Source organism: Thecamonas trahens (assembly GCF_000142905.1).
Source record: "Thecamonas trahens ATCC 50062 unplaced genomic scaffold supercont1.12, whole genome shotgun sequence".
Classification (NCBI taxonomy): Eukaryota; order Apusomonadida; family Apusomonadidae; genus Thecamonas; species Thecamonas trahens.
In genome coordinates, this window is record NW_013657668.1 from 207431 (window position 1) to 231478 (window position 24048).

Sequence of the window (24048 nt, forward strand, 5' to 3'; positions counted from 1 at the left end):
TATCCGAACCGCGTCGGGGAAACCACCTCTGTTTTATCCGAACCGCGTCGGGGAAATTCCGGGAAGCCGATCGTACCGATTAAGGCTTGGAAAGCTATCTGCAACGTCAGCTGCAACGACGTCGGCGGTCCGTGCCTTGATCGGCGACCACTCGCGGTGCCGCTCCAGAGGAAGTAGGCCAGACGCCTGCCGGAGCGGAATGCGCTCCACGCGGAGGACGGGCTGGCCGATCCGAGATGCCACCTCCAGCTCGTGGATTGCTGCCATCTCGGACGACCAGTATCCAACACCGTAAAAGAACGTTCCGTCGCCGTCGTCATGCTGTAGACGCCGCGTGAGCGTGACCGAGTTGAGCACAGCCAGAACGGCCTCGGCCTGCCGCTGCCGCTCGGCCACAATCGCCGCCTTCTTCGCCTCCCACATGGCCACTTTGGCCCCGTGCCACATCTCCATCCGCTTCAGCGCATCCATCATCGTGTCGTCCCCCGAGCCGGTCGCCTCAAGCGCTGCGCGCTGCCGTGCCGAGTCTTGCGCTTGGACGCCAGCAGTGAACTTGCGGAAGAGAGCTGTTGTCTTGGCACGCCGCAGCTGTGCGTCGCGCCCAAGGTATGCCTTGATCTCAGCCTGCGCCTGGGGATCCGCCGCGAGCGCCTGGCTCTCGAGTACCCGCCGCGCCTCCATCAGTGCCGCGCGCGTCTCACCTAGTTCAGCAATCAGCCGCTGGCGCTCGAGGAAGAGCTGCAGCGTTGACGATCCCCCACCCTCTAGGCCTAGGTCGGCGGCAGCCGATGGTGACGCCATGTGCCCGGCCGCTCCAGCGGGCGAGTTGGCCGCCGCCGCATCATCGCGCGCTGCAGCTACGCCTCGCGACAGCGCGTTGACCGCAGGCGACACGCTGCTGCCGCGCCGCGGCACACCCCGAGTGGGCAAGCCAGGCGGCAACAGCGCATTGCCCTGCGCCATCGGCGCCGTCTTCAGCTCGTGGATCTGTTGCGCCTGGTACGCCACAACCCGCTGGAGCCGTTCCAACGCAGACGCGTGTTGCTGTTCCTTGCCCGCAAGAATCCGCGCAAACGCAGCCCGCGCCTTTGGGTCTACTTCAGTCACGCTCCGACCCACGTGCTCGCCTTCGCCCGTGCTCGACATGGAGACCGAGCCCACAACACCGAGCCCGGCGGCAGTATCGGCGTCAACGGCCCCAAACGTGTTGCTCGACGAGCCAAGCAGCCGCCCGGGCGCCGGGCTCCTGCCGGATATGGACATCTTGCGCTCGCGCGGTTGTTTTCTGAGCTCGGCCTCCGATGGCTCTCGACTGCCATACGCAATACTCGACCGACGCTGCCCGCGCCGCTCTGCCATCAGCTTCTCGCGCTCGGCCGCCACAGCCTTGCGCTCGGCACGTAGCGTTTCCACCAGCGACAGGCCATGCGCAGTTGCACCACCATTGTTTTGCGAGCCACTCCCACTCTCGCCACTGGCAAGGATGCGAGCAGACGCCAGCTGCTCCTTCAGCTGCTCCACCTGGTGTTGCAGCCCGATAGTTTCGACCCGAGCCGCGTCTAGCGCCGCCGTCTTGGACACCACAGCGGCCTTGGCCTCGACCACAGCTTCCTCAGCCGCCGCGTTCTTCTTCTCCACGCCCTCCTCCAGCATCGCCACAAACTTCCACACCTCGGCGCACGCCATCCGCGTCTCATTGGCAGCCGCGTCTAGCTCGTTGTTGGTCGTGCGCAGATGGCCTTCCAGCTGCGCAGCAAACTTGCCGTACTCGGCCTCGCCGCCCTCGCCTGGCAACTCGGCCGCGTCAATCTCCTCCAGTGCGCTCGCCAGCTCATTGTCAAACAGCCGTGGCTCGGCCACAAAGGCTTGTGTGAGAAAATCGTCCGGAACAACCCCGAGTCGCGCCAGCCGCGCGCCAACTCCGGCATGTACAACACGTACACACGCCGACATGCGGAGTGCCGCAACATGCGCACCGCGGTACGCCTCTCGGCTCATGGCTAGCACTGCCCGTGCTTCGGACGCCAGCTCCATTCGATGCACAGAAGCTTCGCGTTCAAGATCGGCCGCACGCTGCGCCAGCGCCTTCTCGTAGTCCGACTTGAGCACAGCCGCAATCGAGTCTGGCCCCATCTCAGCACCCAGCGCTTGCTGCAAGTCGCTGATGCGCTCGTCGTAGCCAGCAGAGATCTTGGCAACCTGCGAGCGGTGGAACGCCCGCGACCGCCGCTCACCCTTGTCACCCGCAATCACCGCCGCAGTCAGCTTGGTGTTGAGATTCTTGATCTGGCCTACAAGCTCGGTCTCGATCTTGCGGAGCAGAACTATCGCCTGGTCGTGCTTCTCCGACACGCTCCGCAAGTACGCGCGGGTTACCTTGGACATTTCTTCCCGCTCAGACGCCATGTCGGCGACTTTGAGCTTGAGCTCGTCACGCTCACGCTGCAGGGCCGCACCCGATGCTTGCCAGTCGCGAACAATCTTCCGTAGGCCCTCTTGCCCGTCCAGCAGCCGCATCACCTCGTCGGTCTGCTCTCGCACCTTGACCTTCAGCTCGGCATTGACGGCCATCATTGCCATGTAGCCGTCGACAAACATCTCGGTGTGGGCCGCCTCGCTGCCACCCACCCGCGCGCCTTGGCTCGCCCCACTCGCCGCATCAAGAGTCGTCACCTGGTCAACCACGTTGGGCAACCCGCCGTCCTTGATGGCGGACAGTTCTCCAGTCGACACGTCAAGTGCTTGAGCCCCTACATCTCTCCCTGCATTGAGTCGGCCAACCAGACGCCCAATCTGTGCTTCCATTTCGGCGTTGGTCTTCTCCGCAAACTCATAGCGGACAATCGCCGCACGAAGCTTCATCCTGGCACCCTTGAGCTTGTCTTGCAGCGAGTACACCGCTGATGCGTTGACCTCCTTGCCTCCACCGCCCTTGCCCACGCCTGGGCCAAGGCCAAAGTCGCTGATGCTCGACTCATCTGACATCGATGCGTCGTCGTCCATCACATACTTGAGCTTGTCTTCCGCCCACCGCAGTCGCGACTTGAGCCGCACAATCTCTTTCTTGGCCTTGCCCAGCTCGCGGACCAGTCGCTCTTCGGTCTCGCGCCCACCAGGACACTCCGGCCCAGAAAACGCAGGAGATATCGGTGTTCGCGGCGTTCCGCTGCCGTCGCTGGTCCGCTGCGCCCGCCGGCTGCGTCCGCCGCGCCCGCCTAGCCCAATCTGAACTGACGACGGCACTGATTCGACACTTGCTTCTATGCCGTCCGCTTGCTGCTCGAGCTCGCTGTTGCACCCCGTCTCAATCGTGAGGTCTGCCAACGAAGCCTTTGAAACCAAGATGCGCGGCCCACCGATGTCTTCGTCAGCTTGCACACGCTCACGCGCAAATGCCTCGCGCTCAGCTTGAGCCTCTGTTCTCTCGCGCACAAGCTGCTGCTCCAGCTCGGTGATGTGATCGCGCAGCGCTTGAGACGCGTTGCGAGTCGAGGTCACGAGGCTCATGAGCCGACTGCGCTCGGTCTGCGCCTCACTCAGCTCACTGCGCACACCTTCAATTGGTTGGCAAGTTCGCCATCCGTGGCCGCCATCTCGTCCGCCAACCGCAACAGCGACGCTGAATCTAGGTGCACCCCCGGGTCTTCCTCGAGCTGGCGCGAGAGCACATCCAGCTCAGCAGCATGCTCTTCAGCGAGCACTACACTCGAGTCATTGCCGACCTCGCCTTGCCCCACGCCACCAACTCACGGGCCAACAACCGAGTCGTCTCGTCCTCGGCATCACGGGCACGCTCGAGCGCCAACGAGTGCTCGTCCGCCAGTCGGCGGGTCTCGTCCAGTGCCGCCATTAGCCGAGCCCTGACCTCTGCAGCCTCGCCTTGCGACATGCGTGCCGCGGCAAGCGCTCGCTGCTCCGCATCGAGCGCCGCCTGCTTTTGGTTAGTTAGATTCTGGATCTGTGTGTAGAGCGCTTGCTTCTCTGATAGGTAGAGCCTGCGCATTGACGCCAGCCGCGTCTGCAGTCGGTCCCGCTCGAGATACACTTTCATCGCATCAGTCGTTTGGGACTCGAGCGAAAGCAGTCGCGACGCGAGCTTGTCCGAGGTCTGCGCCACCGTGCTCGGGGCTAGGCCTACCGCCGGTTGACCAGAGCTGACCTGGCGCTCGCCAACCTGGCCTTCATCATCAATAAGGACCTCCGGATCGTCAGAGAGCAAACGCGCATCAGAAAGCAGTCCCAGGAGAACACTCCGCGATGCGGCGGCCTCTTCAGTCGCGACAAGTGGCGGAAGAGGTGACGGCACGGCTTCGTCGGGCGTGGTCAAGCCAGCCGAAGGAGCGAGCATGGTTGATGGTCCAGACTCGGTCGTACGGGCCCGCGCAGAAGCAAGCTCCTCGCTCAGGCGACGAACCTCGGCCTCGAGGGCAGCATAGTCGTCGCCGTTGACATCAGAGACAACGACTTCGCGAGACTCCTTCCTTCCGCCACCCTGGCCCTTGCGGCCGCGTTTGCCCCGTCCTGCCCGTCCCCGCCGACCAGAGCCGCGACTGCGGCCCGACTTTCCTCGCCGCCCGCGCAGCGACGGCGAGCTTGCAGGAGAGCCTTGCAGCTCGGGCTCGTCGACCCCATGCTCCTTGTGGTCAGCCGCGCGCTTGGCCGCCCGCTGGGCAAGCGTCTTTTGCAGCGAGGCCACAGTGGCTTCCGACGCTGCCTTGATCTTGGCAATCTTGGCATCGGCTGCAGCCTCAGCCTCGCTCCGAATGCTTTTGAGCTTGACCTCGAGGTCATGTATCTTGGACTCGAGCGAGGCGTTGAGCGCCAGCAGCGGACCGGTCGTCGAGTCGTCGGTCCGCGCCATAGTCAAAATCTGCGCCTTCAGCGACTGGACCTCGCGCGCATGCGCTGTCTCCATGGCGGTCTTTTCCGCAGCCGCCGACGCCCGAACCTCCTCCAATTCTGCCGAGACCTCGGCATGCAGCGAGGCGACATACTCGCGGAAAACAGGATCCTCAAACATGGAAAGCTCGTCGTCGATGGCATCACCGCCTGTCAGCGAAGCGAGCGAAGTCTGTGATCCGAGACCACCGCGACGGGCGTTGATTCCGCGCTGGAGTCGCAGCGCTGACTGCATCTTCGCCACAGTCCGCTCGGCCTTTTTCTCACGGACTACCGTGAGCGCCTTGAAGGCCTCAGTGTCCTTGACAAGGGCCTGGTACATGCGCTTGAGCTTGCGTGCATGGTTCTTCAAGTTCTTGTACTTTTCCACCAGGGCTGCCGAGTCGCCGAGCTCGTCGTCATCGTCATCATCACCAAAGCCCAGCGCGTCGAGCGTTGCCCGCCACGACGAGGCCTCGGCTGCTGCCGATGCCTGCATCGAAGTGATGTGCGAGGCAAAAGATGACTCGTTCGACGCCAACAGTTCGTCGATCTCGCGATCCTTGCTCTCCAACACAAGGGTTAGTGACGCTACCTTGGCCTCCAACTTGGCGATTTTTTCGCGCGAGGTCTGCAACTCGCGCTCCTTGGCAAAAATCTTCTGCTTGCCCGACTTGACCGCGTCGCGCAGTGCCTTGACCCGCTTGCCGGACAGCTCCTTGGAGGCGTCAAGCAAGTCAAAGTTGCGATTGACCTCGGAGCGGTAGAGCGAGACCATCGAGTCCTTGATGGTCTTCAGCTTGGCTGTCGAGCCGAGTGCGGTCTGGAAGGCCTCCTCCAGCGGAGCGGTCGCCGCCTCTTCGATGTGTATGTCGATGTCATCAAAGACGCCGTCAGCAGCGGCGTCAAACCACCGGCGCAGCGACTTGAGCGCCTCCTCGCGGGTAATACACAACGCCTCGTAGTTGACAATGATGACGTTGACTTGCCCGCGCGCAGCATGCCTCTGCGCTTCGGACGAGAGCAGCTCCGAGAGGCCCGAGTCGACACTGGCAGCCTCGCGCTGCGCCTCATCGTACTCGGACAGCGCCGAGTTGACCGTCGCCTCAATGTTGTCAAGCATGGCCGTAGTATACTGCGCCTCTTCGAGACTCGACCGCGGCGTGGTGAACCGCACGGTCGGCTTGGCCCGCTGCACACCGGCTTCGCCGTGTGCCTGCCACTCATCATCGGCAAGGTCCGCGTAGAACGCATTCAGGTCCACCTTGGACGCGTCGAACTCGTTGCCCGGCTCCTCCGCCAACCGCCCCAGATTGGTCAACCCCATGAGCGGCGGCACGCCAGACATGTTGCTCGCCACAACCACGCCGTCGCCTGTCGCTGTGCTTGGTTTGGACGTCTGGTCACCGAGACAAGTGGCCAAGCCAACAGCTCTTGCCGTTCGGTCGTTGCCGCCGCGCCCGAGTTGGTCGGTTCCTCTTTCGCGACAACTAGCCACACACTCCTTTGACTCTTTATCGCGACACTGCTGCCAGCTCTTCCTCATACCGCGCAATGAGATCGTTCTTGAGGCCAAGTCGTTTTTGAGCATCTGCTCGCGGTGGAGCGCGTCCATCATCTTGCGCTCGGCGGCCTGGGTAGCCCGGGTCAAGTTCGCTTGCTCTCGTGACGACGATGACGTCGCTGCAGTGAGGCGCGTCTGGAGCTCACTGTTCTCGCGCACAAGCTGAGCAATGCGCTCCTGCAGATCGTCCACCGTCCGCCGAAGTTCCTCCATCTCCTGCCGCTGGCGAGTCGACGCTTGGTGAATCCGCTGCGAGGTCTCGGCGGATGCTGCCGTTCGCGCCTGCGACAACTGCGCTCGCAGCAGCTTAGCCTCCTTGATCGCCTGGCTTGCCCTAGCCCGCTCTAACTCCAGATCCTGCCGAAGCTGGTTAGCCTCGGATGTTGACCTAAGCGATGACGCACCAACAGACTGCATCAACTCGGTTCGATGCGAGTCCACTGCTTTTTCTCCCGCTGAAGAATGACCAGCGCGTCCTCAAACTCGGAGACCTGAGTCCGCAGCTCGGCGTTCTCGGCCTTGCTTCGCGAAATCGCCTCCTCCGACGCAACCAGCACATCTCGAAGACCCTCCACGGTGGCCAGCATCTCGCCCAGCTTCTGTCGCAGCACAGCAGCGTCATCGCTCTCATACCCGGAGCGCACGTTCTCCTTGCAACTGTCGAACGGCGGCGTCGTCGCAAGTTCCCATGCCGCGAGGCCGGAACCCATCACTGGAGTCCGGCTCTGTGGTCGGAGATGAGCATCGGTAAGGGCGTCCTCCACGTGCTCGAGCTGCTGAGTGCAGAGCGCAAGCTCGCGCTCGAGCTTGGCCACCTCACGGGCTCGCCCGTCAAGCCGATCGCGAAGGCTCTCGGCCTCAGCAACGTGCTGCCGCGCACTGCGCCGCGCGCTTGCTACCTCGTCTTCCAGCCGCTCATTGGCCCCGCGCAGCTGCGCGAGCTCGCTTGCCCGGGACTCGCAGGCCTCCTCGAGTGCATGCGCCCGTGAACTTGCCGCCAGTGCTTCGGCCTGCACAGAGTCAAGCTCCTTACGCAGGCAAACAAGCTTGGCCTCGAGCGTTCGCACTGTGTCCTCGGTTGCCCGGCGAGAGGCAATCTCGCTGCGAACAGCCTCCAGTTCGGCGCTCAGCTTCGTAGACGCCCGCTCAGCATCGGCGAGCTGACGGTCGGTATTCCGGCGCAGCTCGGCAAGCGCAGCCTTGGCCGCTGCCTCTGCGCCCTCCATGGTCTTTTTCAGGCCGATGTAGTCGTCGTGGGCTGATGCAAGCGCATGCCGCGCAACTCCAGTCTCCTGCTCGGCAAGCGCTGCCCGCGTCTCGGCTTGGGCTGCTGCCTCGGCAGCTTCCTTGCACTTGTCCTGCGTAGCTTCGAGTCGGGCTGTCAACTCGGCAGCCGTTTTCTTGGCAGCTTGCGCGTCTGCAGTCGCGTGTTCCAGCGATGCCTCCAGTCTGGACGCAATCCCGGTCAGCCTAGTAACTTCAGCCTGTGCCCGTGCGAGCTCGGCCGCTGTATCTTCAGCGCGACGCTGCGCCGCAGCTGCCTCGGAGCGGGCACCCGCCAGCTCGACCGCTGCCGCTGAAGCCGACTCGGCTGCACGCGCTTCAGCAGCTGTTCGCGCTGCAGACGCCGACATCTGCGAGTCATGGAGCGTAGCCAGGCGCGTTTCCAGCTCGGTGACCCGGGTGCGGGCCTCGGCGAGACGCTCCCCCATCAGCGATGCATCATGCAGTTCTGCCTGAGATGGCATAGCTGCTAGGCGCGACTCAGCACTATCAGCTGCGCGCCGCGCACGGTCGGCATCGTCGCGTGCCTGTGCGACCGCAGCCTCGAGCTCCGTCACGCGTCGAACCGCCGCATCTGCCCGGGCCTGCTCACGATTGGCTCTCTCCACTGCGGCGCTGAGCTCTGCCGAGATAGTCTCGAGCTTGAATCCGGTCACCGCGTGCTCTTTCTCCAAATCCCGCAGCGCCTTGGCTTCGCGAGCCGCCTCGGCTGCCTCGTTCTTGAGGTTCTCAACCGTAGCGGCGAGCGAGTCAGTCTGCAGCCGGCTCGACGCCAAGAGCGCCTCGGTCTTGCTAAGCTCCTCGCCGCGGGTGTCGTGAGCATGGCGAATCTGCGCAAGCTCCGACTCCAGGGTGGCAACACGAGCAGGGCCTGCGGTTGCAAGCTCGGCAGTGAGCTCGTCAACACGGGCTTCCAGCGTGGCAACAGCTTCAGCAGTCGCAGCTTCGCCTTCCAGTAGCTGGTTGACATACCCGACTGCCTGTGCCTTTTCCATCATTGACGCCTCCACCACCGTGTCCAACTCCCGCAGCTGAGCCTCGTAGTCGGCAACGCGCTCGGCGAGCGCTGCAGCCTCGGCCGAGTGAGCATCAACCTCGGCAGCCATGGCTGCAGCATCGCGGGAGGCCTCAGCCAGCTGAGCCTCGAGCGCTGTAACCTTGGCTGCAAGCTCGGAGCGGGTCCCTAGCACGGTGTCAAGCTCGGCCTTGGACGAGCTGAGCTCGGCGGTGGCGTTTCGCGCCTGCTCGGCGTAGTGGGTCACAAACCGCTCTGTGTTGACCAGCGACGCTTGCATCTCCTCAGCCCGTGACTTGGTGGCTGCCAACTCAGCCCGGGTCTCACGCAGCTCGGCGCCAAGCTCGTCCATACCGCGCCGCGCTGCGCCAAACGCCTTGGCGTGCTCGATCTCCAGCTCGCGGTAGGCAGCCTCGACTTGGTCGCGTACAGAGGCCTCGGCCGACGACAGCCGTTCAAGCAACTCCTCTTTCTCGGCCGCATACGTCTCGCGCGACGACGCCATGGCATCGTGTGCAGCCTTGGCCGCCGCCTCAGCGCCTTCCAGTGCAGCGAGCAGATCACGGACTTGAGCCTCGTACGCCGCCGCCAGATTAGCCTGCGACGCACACGCAGCATCGGCATCCTCACACAGCTCCTGCAGGTACTCGACAGTGGCACGGAGCTCGACAACGGCCACGGCATCCTGAGCTGCCTGTTCGCGCACCGTGGCGAGCGCTGTCGCAGTCCGGTCGTCGCGCGTCCGCACTTCATCATACTGGTTCTGCAGAATATTGAGATCAACAAGCGCTTTCTCCAGCTTGCTGTGCGTCTCTTGCAGTGTGTCGGTCAGCTGCCGGACTCGGTTGCCGGCTGCCAAGGCCTCTTTGTCAAGCTTGATGTTGGCAGCCTCGAGGCCAGCAATCCGTTCCGAGCTTGATGCCTCGAGCACGCTCAGCTGAGCCTCGAGCTTGGTTCTCGCCTCGCGTTCGTTGCTCAGCGCAGCCTTGGTCTCGTCAAGCTCGGCAAGCGCAGCTCTGGCTGACTCTTGAAGCTCGACAAGTGCTGTCGATGCAGCCTCCAGTCGCTCTTCTACTCCAACCTTGACAATCATGAGCTCGTGGAGCGCGTCGCGCTCGAGGGCAAGCTCCTCGTGTCGGGCCACAGCTTCGTCAAGCGAAGCCTGGAGAGCCGGTAGCATCTCAACGTCGCCCATCAGCCGCACGCGGTCCATGTCGGCCTTGGAGAGCGCAATTTTGGTAATGTCAAGTTCGAGCTTGGCCTGCTGCGCCACCGACTCCAGGTGAGCATTTCGATCCTCCATGTCCGCAATCCGCGACGCGGCCGCAGACTCGGCCGCCTCAACCGCAATAGCGGCCTCGGCTTCAGAGTTTCGAACGTCAAGTTCAAGTCGGAGAGCCAGCTGGTGGGCGGCAAGCGCATCGTCGCGGGCGGCCTGGAGCTCGGCGGCCATGGCGGCGATCTTGTTCTCCAGCGCCATAGCCAGCGAGCGCTCGTCGCCGAGCTCAAGAGCAGACGCATTGAGCTGATCCTCGACTTCCCCGCGGTCCGCCAGCACCGTGTTGAGCTGGCTAGAGAGCCGTTGACGCTCATCACGGAGCGCTGCAAGCTCGTCCCGCGTGCGGTCGAGCTCGTCATTGGTGGCGCGGACCTCGTACGTTAGCTCGAGCTGGGCCTTGTCTGCGGCAGCAGCGTCACTCCGCGCCTCATGCAAGTTGCGACGGAGGCTCTCGATCTCAGCCTTGGCACTCGCCAGCTCCTCGGCTACCTTGCGAAGCTCTGTGTTCCGAGCATCGAGCAGGCCGGCGGCGGAGCGAGACGCACGCTTGTCGGCCTCGAGCTCAGCGAGGCGCGCATTGGTGGCAATCTCCCACTCGCGGGCGTTGGCCAACTCGGCATCGCGAGCGCGGAGCGTGCCACGAAGCTCTTCGATGGTACCGAGCGCCGTGCGGGCTGCTGCTGCCTCTTCGTTGTGCGAGGCGACAGCGACGTTGAGCTCGGCGCGGGTGGCGCTGTGCGCGGCGCGTTCGTCCTCAAGCGCCTGCTCCAGCTCGGCAATGGTTTGACAGTACGTAGCCTGGATGCCCTGAGCCTCGTTGAGCTGCATCTGTGTCGCGTCGCGCTCCAGATACGCCATCGAGAGCTTGGTCTCATACTCGCCCTCGACCGCGCCAAGACTCGCCGAATACGCGCCCGAGTGGGCTATGGTCAACGAGTCGTGGGTCACAATCGGCAGCGACATGGTCCCTGCCTCACCTCGTGCTGCTCTCTGTGGGTACAGTAACACCTGTGCCAAAGGCGTGAGCGAGGTGGTTGTCGTCGCTGACGGCGACCGCTACCGTTGCACCGCCCGACGACGCCCGCTGCATGTGAGCGGGTGTCAGGCGCGGTCCGAGCTGCACAAATTTTGTACCGAGGCCGAAGAAGGCGATTCATTCACGGCAAAACGATGGGGTTCTTGTTTTGCGGATGGTCACACACAAGCAAGGCTCTGTACGAGGCCCATGGCTAGAGGCGCGGGTTCTGGAGGAGCGCCACGACCTCGGGTCGGTCAGCCAGCCAACGGGTGAACGGCTGGGAGTCGGGCCCGTGCCAAAAGGTAGCGCCAGCTTCGAGAAGGTAGGCAGCAAAGACGACAAAGACGCAGTAGCGCTCGAGAAAGTCAAGCGTCTTGCCCACGTAGCGCGGGTTGGTCTCTGAGAGGAGGTAGACGTCGTGGATAGAGGTCCGCAGATTGAGGACCAGGTCACAGGCGTCGATCGAGGTGTCGACGAAATCCTTGGCAGCCCAACCCGGACCGAGGACCCGGACCAAGTCGAGGACTGTGGCGTACTCGCCGGCGCGCATAGCTTCGACCGACGAGTGGCGCCGAAGCGGGCGGAGCGGCTGGGCGAGGTTGTGCCTAGACCTGTCATCTTCGTCCGACTCGTCGCCCGAAGCCGCATCCAAATGCGCAGCGTCGGCTTCACCCGCGAGCGCGCGGATGACCATGTGGCAGACAACGGTACCTTGGGTCGTCCGGCCCTGGCCCATCTGGCACTGGCACACGAACCGGAGCGCGTCGCGGTCGGCCGGGATGGTCTCCGGCAGTCCGTCGCAGCCCCAGGCGTCGGCGACGATGCCTGCCACCCGCTCCAGGTCCGAGGCTAGGAAGGCCTTTTCGTCGGTGACCGGGACGCGAAAAAAGTCAACTGAGAACTCTTCGAGCGACGCAAACAGGTCACGGTAGGTGGCGATGGTGTGTGGGCCCTCGACGGCCTCCCAGTGTGAGAGAAGCATGCCCATGAGCTCCGGATCGCCGGTCTCGTCCTCGCCGTGGACCAGGACATGGGCACCGTAGAGTTCGGCCTCAGCTCGGACGTCGTCGAGGAGCCTCAGCTCGAGCGCCTCGAGTCGGGCCTCGTCAATGCCACGCGACTGCAGGTTGCGGAACGGGTTACCGGCTTCGCGGAGAACAAACGGCTTGGCAGCGAGGAAGAGGACAGGCTCTTCGCGGAGGCAAACCCAATGGACCCGCGCAGAGGCACCGGCCTCACCCACCACCCTCAAGAGGACCTCAACTAGCGCCGCGCCGGTCGGCATGCCCACGCCGTAGATCGGGTACCGGGCGTCCACATGCCGAAAGTTGGGCGCGCCAGTCAGCTTGAGCTCAATGTGCTGCTTCTGGCAACCCGGAAAATGGTCGGCCTTCATGATCATGCCGCCGGCAAGCACAGTGCCGCCACGAGCGTCCACCACCCCGGCGTGGTCGTCCATCGACGAGACCACGCCGGTCCGGCAGCTCGGCACGACCTTGGCACGGTTTTCAAAGTCGCTTCGTGAGAAGAGCACGTCGTCGCCCTCACGCCGCGCCGAGCTCCACAGCGCAGACAACAGACCACTCACCTCGGGCAAAGAGTTGAGAAATCCAGCAAACGAGGTGCGCTCTCGGGTGCCCGAAAAGGCGGCATACTCGGTAAAGCAGATAAGGTTGAGGTACAAGTCCATCGAGTAACGTGCCTTGAACCTCAGCAGCGTGGCGGTGTTATCCTCGTCGTCTCCTTCCGACAGCTCGTCGAGGAACGACCACATGATCGACCGCAGCGACCGACCGGCGGCGGCGGCAAAGAACTCTTCAGCACGCTCGAGTGCTGCATTTCCATGCGGCAGCAGCCGCACAAGCTCTTTCACCAGTTGCGGGTTGGCAAACTTGGGCTGCGGCGCCCCCTTGGCCACCGGGGGCCGCACAAGCTCAACAGGTTCGATGCCTGCCGCAAGACCAGCCACTGCCATGCATACCGCCGTCCGCATTCCGCCGTGGCCAGAAATCAAGAGCAGGTGCTCACCAGCGTTGCGGGCAGCGACGGCCTCGATGGCCAGGTCGTCAAACGACCTCGCTGTGTAGTTGATCTGGCCCGCAAGAACGGACGCAATGGTCGACGTCGACAGCGCCGAGAGCTTCGCCTGGGCCTCGAGTGACGCGAGTGCCTCCTCGTCCTCGCCAGCTAGCGTTCCAACATGCAGCGGCAGTCGCTCGTACGAGAGCTTGAAGCCCTCGGCGAGGAGCTGGGCCATGGCCTCTGCTGGCGTGACCAGAGAGGTCCCGTCAGGGAGCAGGTCTGCCAGCGCCACAGACTCGCCCGGATGGACCAGAACCTTGTTGCCGAGCGAGGCCGCCTCATCGGCCACATCGGCCTTGAGTCGCGCCTCAACCTCGAGAAGGCGCTCAGCCGAGATGCCGCGCATCTCCATGAGCACCTGCCGCGGTGCGTCAAACGAGCGCAGCGCAAAAGGCACGCCCGAGATGTAAACAAACGGCTCCATGCGGACGTTGACAACATTGATCCGCCCCGCGTGCGTCGCCACCAGCACTGACCGCAGCAACGACCGGAGCGTCGGCTGTGACGTCTGTGCGCAGCCGTGGATCTGGAACGAGCTCCTGCCGACCCGCCCCTCGCCGTCTGCGAGGAGCGGGCGGTAGTTGGCATCGACATTAAGCGGTGGCGCACCTGGCCTGGCCGCTGTCACGCCCACGTCAACCACGTCCTGGCGCAGGATCGAGTACGCCGAGAGAACTGAACCCGAGCGCCCCGCGACGAGCGAGCGGGCGAGCTTAGGATCGACCTCGGAACCAGCCTCCAGTGACGCAGCCAGTGCCCGCGAGTCTGCGTCGAGGTCGTCAGCCGGCACGAAAAACGCTGCCACCGAGTCGGTGTCGAGCGACGAGTAGACATGCCGGACCTCGGGGTGCTCGTTGATCCAGTCGGCAAACGAGATCTGGCGCGGAAAGGTGCCACCAGCCGAGAGCGTCTCGACCAACTCCATGTAGTAAGCCGAGAACGCAATGAGCATGACATAGCGGCGGAGAAAGAGAAGCGAGTGCTCAAGGTCAGGCGGCGACGAGGCCTTGTACACGAGCACGGCTTCACGGATGTTGACGAGCTCTGCCGTGGTGTCAACGACATCGTCGACAAAGGTCTTGGCGCGCGCACCGATCGCCAGTGCACGGACCAGCGCAAGGACAACTCGATAGTTACCGGCCTGCTGCTCAACAACACGCCCGAAAATGCGGTCGTGCGGGACCGCGACCGGGTGGGTGGACTCTGGAAGCGCCGAGTCGAGCGACGGCGAGCGAACGAGGCCAGCACCGAGAAGCCGCTTCGGGACGGCGCCAAAGGCCAGGTCTTCGCCTTGCTCGCCGGCCGCGGTCGGCGAACACGGGCCAACCGCAAGCGCGGCCATGCCGCCGGTCAGCGAGACCGAGGTCTTGAGCCGCGACGCAAGTGATGGCGTGCCTGGTGGCGAGTCACCGAGGGCGCCAAACGAGGCAAGCTCGGGTGCGTACGACGACTTGGGCGTCATCTCGACCGGGGTGGCAAGGCCAACGCCAGCACGGAGCTTGAGAATGACCTTGGCCAGCGCCATCGAAAACGTGGTCCGTCCACGGCCCGACTGACAGTTGAAGACCAAGGCCTGGGCGGCACCGGGCGCGTCGGATGCGGCTTCGATGACGCGAGCGAGGGCATCAAAGACCGCAAAGTCGGGCACTGCCATCGGTGGCAGCGGAATGCGATGGTATGAGAGTGAGATGCCTGGAACCTGCGCGAGGACGACGGCAACAAATTCGGCCGAGGTAAGGATGGAGGTCGGCCCGGTGACGGCGCCCAGCACGTCGGCATCGGGCGACGGCAGCTCGACGTGCTCCCACATGGCAAGCACCCTTCCAGGCTCTACTTCCTTGTGAACAAGAATCATCGAGCCGTAGCGACGGGCTTCGGCCACAACATCGGCCTTGAGCTTGGCTTCGAGAGCGTCCAGCCGCTCGGCCGAGATTCCGCGGAGATTCTGTAGGTTGGCGAGCGGATCGTCGGCGGAGCGGAGGACATACGGCGTCATGTTGAGGTATATCATGGCCTCCTCACGGAGATTGACCCAGTGAATGATGCCCGAGCGGGCGGCGGCAAGCCGCAGCACTGCGCGCATGCCTGCCGCCGTCGGCTGGGCCACGCCAAAGAGAGGAAACTGATAGGCGCGCCGGAAGTTGGGCGCGCCAGAGACTCGAGGTGTGAGGCCCCAGGCCCGTGATCCTGGGTACGCATCCGACTTGAGTACCATCGACGGCGTCAGTACATCCCCACGCCGTGCCGAGACCAGCAAGTCCGACTCGAGATCGTTGGTGGTAGCCACGTAACGTGCCGCGGCAGACATGCGGATGCGGTCCGGCGCCTTGGACTGCTGCGACATGAAGAAGTGAGGCGGGGGAGGGAGGTGAAAACGGGAGGTACAGACGGGAGGTACAAACAAAAAGTGGGACGGTGGTGAAGGAGGAAGAGGGGTGACTAGCGCTATCGTTGCTGCCGCCGTACCGCTGCCACTACCACCGCCCCACACTCTGCTGTCGTCAGTGGCCAACGTCGGTGGCGAACGAACAAAGTGCTGTCGGTCCTGCCGGGCGGTCATCCGCAACCTGTTCATTCGTTCGGTGGGCGTTTGTTCGATGGTTCGGCCCCACTTTGGCGCCTTCCGGTGAGACCGACAGGAAGCGAGTTCATTCGGGCACACCGCGCTCTGGTTGCGACGGCCACCGAGTCCGCAACGTAGACATACCTCGTCGACGCTTTTGTTCTTTGCACTCTCACACACTTTCTGGCGGGTAACGCCTTGAATCCGCCTTTACGCCCGCAGTTGTTGATGTCACACACTCGCTACTCGGCTGGGCACAGACGGCCTAGGCTGGTCCACGGAACACCACCACAGCCGCGGCCGTCGATGTCGCCTGCATCGACCTACAGCCACATGAGAGGCGGACGTAGCATTCACCCGGAGCGGAGGCGCCGGAGGGAGCATGTAGGTGGCTCTCTCTCGTCGCATGTGTCGATGGCGTCGACGGCGTCGACGGCATCGGCGGCACGCACCTCGGCCCCGTACAGACACGGCTCAACATCATCACATTCGTCATTCACCGCCCAAGACCGGAGCAGGCAGCGGATGACAACGTCAGCAACAACGAGACGGTCGACTGCGCCGGTGCTGACGTCAGTGGAGACATCACCGACGTATGCCCGTGGGTACGCGCCGCCGCCGTCAGCAGTGGCAGCCGGCGGGCGAAGCTCTAGGTCGAGCTCTCGATTCTCGTCGAGCGCTGGCATCGGGACGGGCGCCGGCTATGCTCTTGATCGAGGTATGGGGCGTACATCAGGCACGCCGTGGTACGCTGCTGAGAGTCCGTCGCGGTCGTCGCGAGCCGATCGTCAGCGGCGGCGGGACGAGGCCGATCCCGGCGCTCTGAGCAAGGCAGTGGGAGAAAGCGAGCGCGGCAGCGGCGAGGTCGGGCTGTCAAACTTGGGCAACACGTGCTTCATGAACTCGATCCTGCAGTGTCTTTCCAACTGCGGTCCGCTGCGGAACCTATTCCTCTCGGACGAGGTGGGGAGCGCAATCAACACAACGGCGTTCAAGACCAAAGGCCAGCTCGCAGTGGCGTTTGGCCTGTTGCTGCGGGAGATGTGGCAGCAACGAGCAAGCTGCGTGGCACCGCGGTCGTTCAAGCGCGAGGTCGGAGCTTTTGCGCCGCGGTTCATGGGCTTCTCGCAGCAAGACTCGCAAGAGTTCCTCCGATTCCTCCTCGACGGCCTGCACGAGGATCTCAACCGGGTTCGTGGCACCAAGCCTTACGCCGAACTCGACGATGATGAGCGGCTGACTGTGGCGCAAAAGGCGCAGCTCATCTGGGACTACCACGTCTCGCGGGACGACTCAATCATTACTGATCTCTTTCGCGGGCAGCTCATTTCGACCGTGACGTGCATGTCGTGCTCGGCAGTCTCGCAAGCCTTTGATCCGTTTCTTGACATCTCGCTCCCGATTCCGGTGACGAACCAGGCGCCACGGACATCGATGCAAAGCAGGCGGTACGGGACCGGGTGGGGCGGAGGAGCGTACGGCTCGTCGGCACTCTCGTCGTCGACAGAGTCGTTCACCCTCGGCCAGTGTCTGGAGGCCTTTACTGAGGCCGAGGTTCTCGACGGCGATGAAAAGTACTACTGCTCCAAGTGCAAGAAGCACCGCAAGAGTACCAAGGAGCTTGGCCTCTTTCGGCTCCCAGCTATCATGGTTCTCCACCTCAAGCGGTTCTCAGCGTCGACGTTCCGGCGCTCCAAGCTCACCAACAACATCACGTTTCCGCTCGACGGCCTCGACCTCGGCTCGTACCTGGCACCCGAGGCGCCGTCGTCGGGCCACTCTGCCACCTACTCGCTCTTTGCCGTCTCCAACCACATGGGCAGTCTTGGCGGTGGTCACTACACCGCGTACGCTCGGTCGCCAGACACCGACAGCTGGTTCCTCTTTGACGACGCGCGTGTGAGCTCCATCTCGCCCACACGGGTCGGCGGTCCGTCGGCCTACCTGCTGTTTTACATGCGGGACCCATGAGGAGATACAGCCTTGGCAGCTGAGCTTGTGCGCTAGCAACTGTACGTACGTGGGTTGGTGATGTGCCGGGAACTGGGTCAGCGCCTGCTCCATCTCTCCACAAACTCAGCCGTCAGCTCGAGGTATCTGTCGCCATAGCCGACGTAGGTGTAGTCGGTCGTCTCGCGTGCGACGGCCGGCTCGATTTGTGTCCCCTCGCCCCACTCATTGAACGATGTGATCGAGACATAGTCTGGGCCTGAAGCCAGTGCCGCCTCCCACATGCGTACGTAGTACTTGCCGTTGTCGCGGTCCTTGCGGGTGGCGCTGTTCCACGGCCGGATCCGGGTGTCGTCGTAGCCCGGGCCAACCGAGAGAGAGACTTTCAGGCCGGCTGCATGGGCCTCGTTGACAAGTTCCGGCCACTCGGAGACAGACGAACCGTAGCTGAATCCGTCCGAGCCAAAGTAGGTGTACAAGCCGTCAAAGCCGCCCGCAGCAAGTTCAGCCACGCAGCCGCGATCGAGACAGAGGCCAAAGGCAAAAACGTCGGCATCGCTCCCCCGCAGCGAGCCACCTTTGCCCAGCACGTCCGCCCACTCAACGGCCGGCGATCGGTACGAGTCGTACACGTAGACAACTGGTCGGCCATCGATGCGATAGATGGAGTCGTAATGAAAGTAGTGGGCAGCGAGGTACTCGGCGTCGTCGGCAAACGAGACCGGGCTCCGCCCTTCGTACGGCTCGGAATGAAAAGCGATCTGGACTGGAACGTGTGAGGTCTCAACAGCGCGGAGCACGTCGTCTACAATGATGTCCGTGTTGATTCCCTCACCGTCGACGGCCCGCGGATTGGACGCCTGCCCGGTCCATCCGTAGACTAGGACACCGATGCCAGCCTTGCCTGCATCGGAGGTGTGGCCGGTCACAACAGCAGCATCGCCCGAGCTGTACAGCCCGCGTGCAGGATAGTACGGCGAGCCGACGTCAGGCGGAGCAAAGCGATGGCCGCACGGATGGTGGTGTCGTAGCGCCTCGTTCCAGTGGCACAGCACCCGATGATCCCAGTGGTGGAACGCCTGGTCCTCGTCTCCATACCACGTGTAGTAGAAGGCATGGACCGAGGTGTTGACTCCCGGCCCATCACCATCAGCCATCACTTCTGCCATGGCCACATCGGTCTCACCCTCTGCCCCGAACTCGGTCCCCGTCGCCATCGGCATGCCATCTCCAGCCACGGTCACAACCACAACCACCATGACGACCAGCCACACCGCCACCCAAGTCGCCGCAGTGCCGGCTCTCGCCCAGCCCAGTTGCATTGCAAGAGTATCAGAGAGCGAGGTGAGTATGTGTGAGTGTGTGTGTGTGTGTGTGAGAGAGAGAGAGAGAGAGAGAGAGAGAGATGGGAGTGGTGTGCAGCGTGTGGTGTGCAGCGTGTGGTGTGCAGCGTGTGGTGTGCAGCGTGTGGTCGATGTGGCAGTGCCATCGCGCCGCCCTCACCCCCTTCACCCACCACACCACCACCCCCTTCCGACACACGAACCACCACACCACACCACACCACACAAACCACACAAACCATCCCACGTACTGCTATTGGGCATGGAGAGCAGCTCACATGCAGAGTGCTGCTTGCTCCACCGTGGGCTACATGACGAACCACCACCGCCACCCTCGCCCGACGACCTCCTCGCTTCGGCCCGCCTCTGCTCCCTCACCCACTGCGAGCCGCTGATGTACCCGCCGTCGCTGACAATGGCAGCTCCGTCGCGTGCGCCCGAGCCTGCAGATGGCGCAGTTGCTCCCGCCTGGATTGAGCTCGCCCTGCCGCCGCCATACTCCCATCTCGCCCTTGTTCGCCTCCGCCATGCTGCGCCTGTCGATCCTGCTCACCTCTTGCTTACTCTCGTTTGCCCGACTGCGCTCGCCGCCCACGCACCGGTGGACGTCTCCGACCTCGATGACGTCGATGTCGATGTTGGAGGCAATATAGCCGTGTCTGGCGGACGACGCCACAGCCGATGGCCTGCCGCCCGCGAGCGCCTTGTGGCCCGCCGCAAGACCCTCGCTGCAGAGGCCTCCGCCACCGCCGCCGGCACGCTCGATCTCCAGCTGGCGCTGGCCGATGCAGTTGGCGGATGCGAGGGACAGACAGCAGACGGTTCGGTCCGGTTTCGGCTCGTTGAGCACGACGGACAGCAGGTGTGGACCAGTATTGTCCTCTCGTATCCAGCCGACGCCTTTGTTCCTCCGCCAATGATTGTTCGAGTCAGCTCGAGCGAGAGCTCGGGCCTCGACTGCGAGGCTGTCGACGCATACTCAATTGAGCAGCTTTCCGAGCCACCGCCACAACTTCTCATCGTCGCCGCCTCGGTCAGCTATCCTGACATGCTGCGGCGGCGGCTGGAAAAGATAGCCCGCCATCTCGACCCGGCCCGTATCAGCCACTCGCCTCTGCTTTTGCTCGCTCGTGGCCTTGGCACAGTCCTTCGCCGGGCCTCTCGTCCGCGTCGCGCTGCGCTTGGGTCCCGACTTCGTGCTCTTGCCATCTACAACATCCCATCGTCGGTGGTCGTCAACGCAGGCGGCGTTCGGGTCGTCGTCGAGTCGGCCCGCTCCGGCAAGCTCACACTCACCGCCTCCAAGGCTCTCCTCCTCGCCTGGCTCCCCCTGGAGGCCCACTACGCAGCGCAGACCATGCTGCCAGACTTTTTGTCTCAGCCGTCGTCGACCTCCTCTCGCTCCACCCATACACCCACAAGACTGCCGATCGGTGCCTGGACGCGCTCCACCAGCTTGTCGTCGCCTCGGCACGGGTGACCATGGAGGCATTGCCATCATCATCGGCCCGGCTCCCAGACCTACCGGGCCTCCTCGCCGACGTCCTCGGGCCGTACTCACGGCCGCACGCCGTCGCCGCTGCCAAGCGGGTAGTTGCCGCCACGCCAGTCCATGACGTACCACTCTTGTTCTTTGTTCGCGAGCTGCTGGGTGTGGCGCGCCTCCGTCGGTTCTATCCGCTTGCTGATCCGCTGGGTGCGCCGGCTGGCTCGCGGATCACCGGTGATGCGCTTACGCTCGCGCCGCATCTGCGGTATCTAGACGTGGCGATGGGCAATGCTCCACTTCCGCGCGAGCGGCTCATCAAGGCTTGGCCCGTCGCCACCATTGACTCGGTCGGCCGCCTCGATGATGTCGTGCTTGTTGTCACTGATCGCGCCATCTACTCTGTTGCCGCTGACGGCAGCAGCAGCTCGGGCCCTGCACCATGGCTCACCCGCATTCCATTGGCCTCGCTCGACGGCTGCACCTTTGGTCCGCTCGCGTTCGAATCGGGCCTTGATCCGCCACTTCCGACGCCGCCGTGGGGCCTGCTCTTGGCGTGCTCGATCGGACCGGCGCTGCTGAGCTCGTTCGACAAAGCCCATGCGCGGGCCGGCGGCCAGCGAACACCGTCGGGCCAGCACTTTCTTCCTGTCCAGCCGTCGACCATCAACCTGGGTGTGCCTGGCCTCTGGGCTTCAAACCTCGAGGTCCTGGCCTCGTTGGTCGACGACCTCGCGCTCAAGCCCGAGGCCGAAACAGCCCATGTCAACGCTGCCGGTCTCCCGCGGCTGACCGCCTACCAGCTGATGGTCCAGGTTGTGGCTGCCATCTCGCCGCTCGCGGCTGCACAGCTCGACCCGCTGCGTCCGTGCCCGCCTGGCGGCGGCTATCCGCACGATGGTGTTTTTCGGGCTGGGATGCCATTCTCAGCGCCCTTTTCCACCTCGATGTACCCGTCTACATCAATTTGCCCAAGGTCCTCCCGGCAACAACGCTGCTTCCGTTGCTCCAGCGGACCGTCGCCGCGCTGGAGGGGCTGCCAGGGCTCGACGACTTTGCAAGCGTGCCTCTCCGCCTCTCGCTCTCGGGTGTATTGGAAGCTTTCATCGATGCGTTTGAGCTGGCCACGGCGTCGCACTTTGGCGGCATGGCGCCGGACCACGACGACGAGGTTGCGTTCGCGCGGTCAATGGTGGCCAGGTTCTCGCTCCTCTCGACCAAGGCTGATGCTCACCACTTTTCCGGGCCAAGCGTCGCCGTCGAGCGCATCGACCAAGTGGTGACCGTCAGCGAGGCGCTAGATGCCATCCGAGCCGCCGTCACCGCCCAGCACGTTCTCGACCCCTCGCTCGACTTCCTCCTCCTCACCGCCCAGACGGCGCTGAGCGGTGCAGTTCATCTCGCCGAGGCGCCGGTCTCGTTTCCTGCCTTTCCGCCCGTCCCGGTCTTGGAGCTCCTCTACGGCACGCTGCACGCGGTCTACGCCTCGCCCGAGCTTGATCTCGAGTACATGCACCGCTACATGCCGAGCTGTGAGCTGGAAAAACAGCAGACGCTCGACTTTGGCCTGCTCATGCACCAGGTTGCACCTGATGCTGAGGCCACTCACATGTCGGGCATGCGCCTCAACCTCGCCCTCCACCCCGCGCTCTCCGAGCCGCCTGAGGCCACCGCTGCATCGCGCGAGCTCATGCACGAGATCGCGCTTGTCATCACTGCCGCTGCGCAGGACCTCGCAGGGCCTCGCATTCGGGTCCTCCCCCCGCATGCTATTGATGCGCTTCATGTTAACTCCAAGGTCAAGGCCCGAGTGTACAATGCCAAGCGCCGAGGCGCCAGATCGGTTCCGTCTCAGTAGCGAGGCGGTGGCAGGTTTGGCCGCAACGGTGGTGGCCTCGAGCTCGAGCTCGCCCCACCTGATATGCCACTGCGACTCGCGCAAAGTCTCAGTCTGAGTCTGTGGGCCATCAATGGTGTCTAGCGCGCTTAGCTCGCTCTTGCTGGTGGTCATCGTCGCTGCCATAGCTATCGCGGCTCTGGCTGCCGTTGCTCTGGTGGACGCGGCGAGCACGCTTGCTCGATGGTGGCGGCAGCGGCTCGCTGTTGTCGTTCGGCACGCTGTTGTAAGCAGCTCCGCCTTTGTCGTCCTCGGTCTTGTCATCACTGTCGCTGTCGCTGCTGGCGTTGCTGCTGACGCCGCGTGGCCGCTTCTGCGACTCGGACCGGGCCTCCATCGCACTGCGGTACTCGATGGCATACAGGACGTACTCGGTGGCGAGGCGAAGGAGAGCCGCGAGTGCGTTGACGGCATCAGCCTCGCGAGCCGCGTCCGGAAGCAGCGACGCCTCGCGGATGACCGAGTCGGTGAAGAAGACCCATGACGAGACAAAGCGGCGAGAGGCGTCGGTAAAGTTGACAGGCCCGATAGAGCCGACAAACTCGGCAGTGGTCTCGGCCCAGGCCGCAAGCGGGGCGCGCTGCGCAACGAGGTCGACAGTGGCGGTGGCAAAAGCCCGGACGGCGGTATCCGGCATGGCAAGGCACCACATGCACATCTGCGAGATCTGTGCCCAGTCGACGGCCGTCAGGAGAGCGTCGAGCCGGGCCATGAGCGGCTCGTCGGCGATGGTGGTGGCCACGGTAGCAGCCTGGGTGACGAGCGCGATCTGGCGGCGGGCGGCAGCGTCAAAGCCGGCGACTGGATCTGACGATGACGAGCCGCTTGCTGGTAGAGTGGCGGCGCGCATGGCGGCGGTGATGGCGTCGACAGCCGGGCCAAGGACGGCCAACGCCGTCGCCAGCTCCGGGTCGGTCACGTCGGGTATGAGCGCGCTCAGCAGCTTGGCCAGGACCCGCTCCTCTGCGGCCTGCATGGCCTCGGCGACGTCAGCTCCCGGCGCAAGACTCGCCCACATCTCGTTCCGCCGGCGGAGCTCGGCCTCGATTATAGCGGCAAGACCACCGAGCTGGCCCGAGGTGCGGACGGTCACGATGGCGTCAACAAGGCTGGCCTCGCCAGCCTCGACATCGGCAGCGGCGGCGACCAGCTCCGGGAACCAGGACGAGCCGCCAGTGTCCACCACCCGATCAGCATGAGCAGCTGGAGGAGCTGGTGCATGAGATGCGGTCTTGCGGCACATGTCGAGAAGATCATCGGGTGGTGGGAGGTCGGATGCTGCGGGGAAGCCATCGCGCCAGGCGATGCCTGTGTAGTGATGCTTGGACTTGCCCCGTGCGCCAAGACGGCGAGTACCGACACGAGGAAAGGCAGCTCGAATGACTCTTCCTGCCACCGCCACTGGCAAGTCATCGTAGCCATGAGCAGCAGCATAGCTGGCAAAGGCGTCAAAGACGGTAGCCCGCTCTAGAGTGGCGCTCTGGTTCGCGTCGGCAGCCACCACAACCAGCCACGCCCGGAACAGGGCAGCAGGGGTGGTCATGACCAGGAGGTGGACGTTGGCCAAAGTTGCAATGTGAGTGAGTGAGTGTAAGTGGGTGGCTATGGGTGGCTATGGGTGGGTGGCTGTAGCTGTGTGGTTGTGGTTGTCGAGGTGGTAATCGTCGTAATCGTCGTAATCGTAGTCAT

General features: G+C 63.9%; 6 protein-coding genes across 6 annotated transcripts; 2 read left to right on the forward strand and 4 right to left on the reverse strand.

Moving 5' to 3' along the window:
* Positions 1–33: 33 nt before the first annotated feature.
* AMSG_03257 (uncharacterized protein) lies at positions 34–10983 on the reverse strand (the record flags this gene model as incomplete). The annotated part of the gene is made up of 5 exons (XM_013904647.1): positions 34–3544; positions 3607–3705; positions 3759–6252; positions 6427–6862; positions 6910–10983. 5 exons carry the CDS (start codon positions 10981–10983, stop codon positions 34–36), a joined length of 10614 nt encoding a protein of 3537 aa, XP_013760101.1.
* Positions 10984–11151: 168 nt separating this feature from the next.
* Positions 11152–15464, reverse strand: AMSG_03258 (uncharacterized protein; the record flags this gene model as incomplete). The annotated part of the gene is made up of 1 exon (XM_013904648.1): positions 11152–15464. One exon carries the CDS (start codon positions 15462–15464, stop codon positions 11250–11252), a length of 4215 nt encoding a protein of 1404 aa, XP_013760102.1. The 3' UTR covers positions 11152–11249.
* Positions 15465–15788: 324 nt separating this feature from the next.
* On the forward strand, positions 15789–17884 carry AMSG_03259 (uncharacterized protein). Its single transcript, XM_013904649.1, has one exon. The coding sequence runs from the start codon at positions 15912–15914 to the stop codon at positions 17652–17654; it is 1743 nt and encodes a 580-aa protein (XP_013760103.1). The 5' UTR covers positions 15789–15911; the 3' UTR covers positions 17655–17884.
* On the reverse strand, positions 17543–18948 carry AMSG_03260 (endo-alpha-mannosidase). The gene has a single exon (XM_013904650.1). The coding sequence runs from the start codon at positions 18890–18892 to the stop codon at positions 17732–17734; it is 1161 nt and encodes a 386-aa protein (XP_013760104.1). The 5' UTR covers positions 18893–18948; the 3' UTR covers positions 17543–17731.
* A 648-nt stretch (positions 18949–19596) lies between these two features.
* AMSG_03261 (uncharacterized protein) lies at positions 19597–22320 on the forward strand (the record flags this gene model as incomplete). Its single annotated transcript, XM_013904651.1, has 4 exons — positions 19597–19601; positions 19655–20237; positions 20432–21330; positions 21393–22320. 4 exons carry the CDS (start codon positions 19597–19599, stop codon positions 22318–22320), a joined length of 2415 nt encoding a protein of 804 aa, XP_013760105.1.
* Positions 22232–23902, reverse strand: AMSG_03262 (uncharacterized protein; the record flags this gene model as incomplete). Its single annotated transcript, XM_013904652.1, has 1 exon — positions 22232–23902. The coding sequence occupies one exon, from the start codon at positions 23900–23902 to the stop codon at positions 22430–22432; it is 1473 nt and encodes a 490-aa protein (XP_013760106.1). The 3' UTR covers positions 22232–22429.
* Positions 23903–24048: the final 146 nt, after the last annotated feature.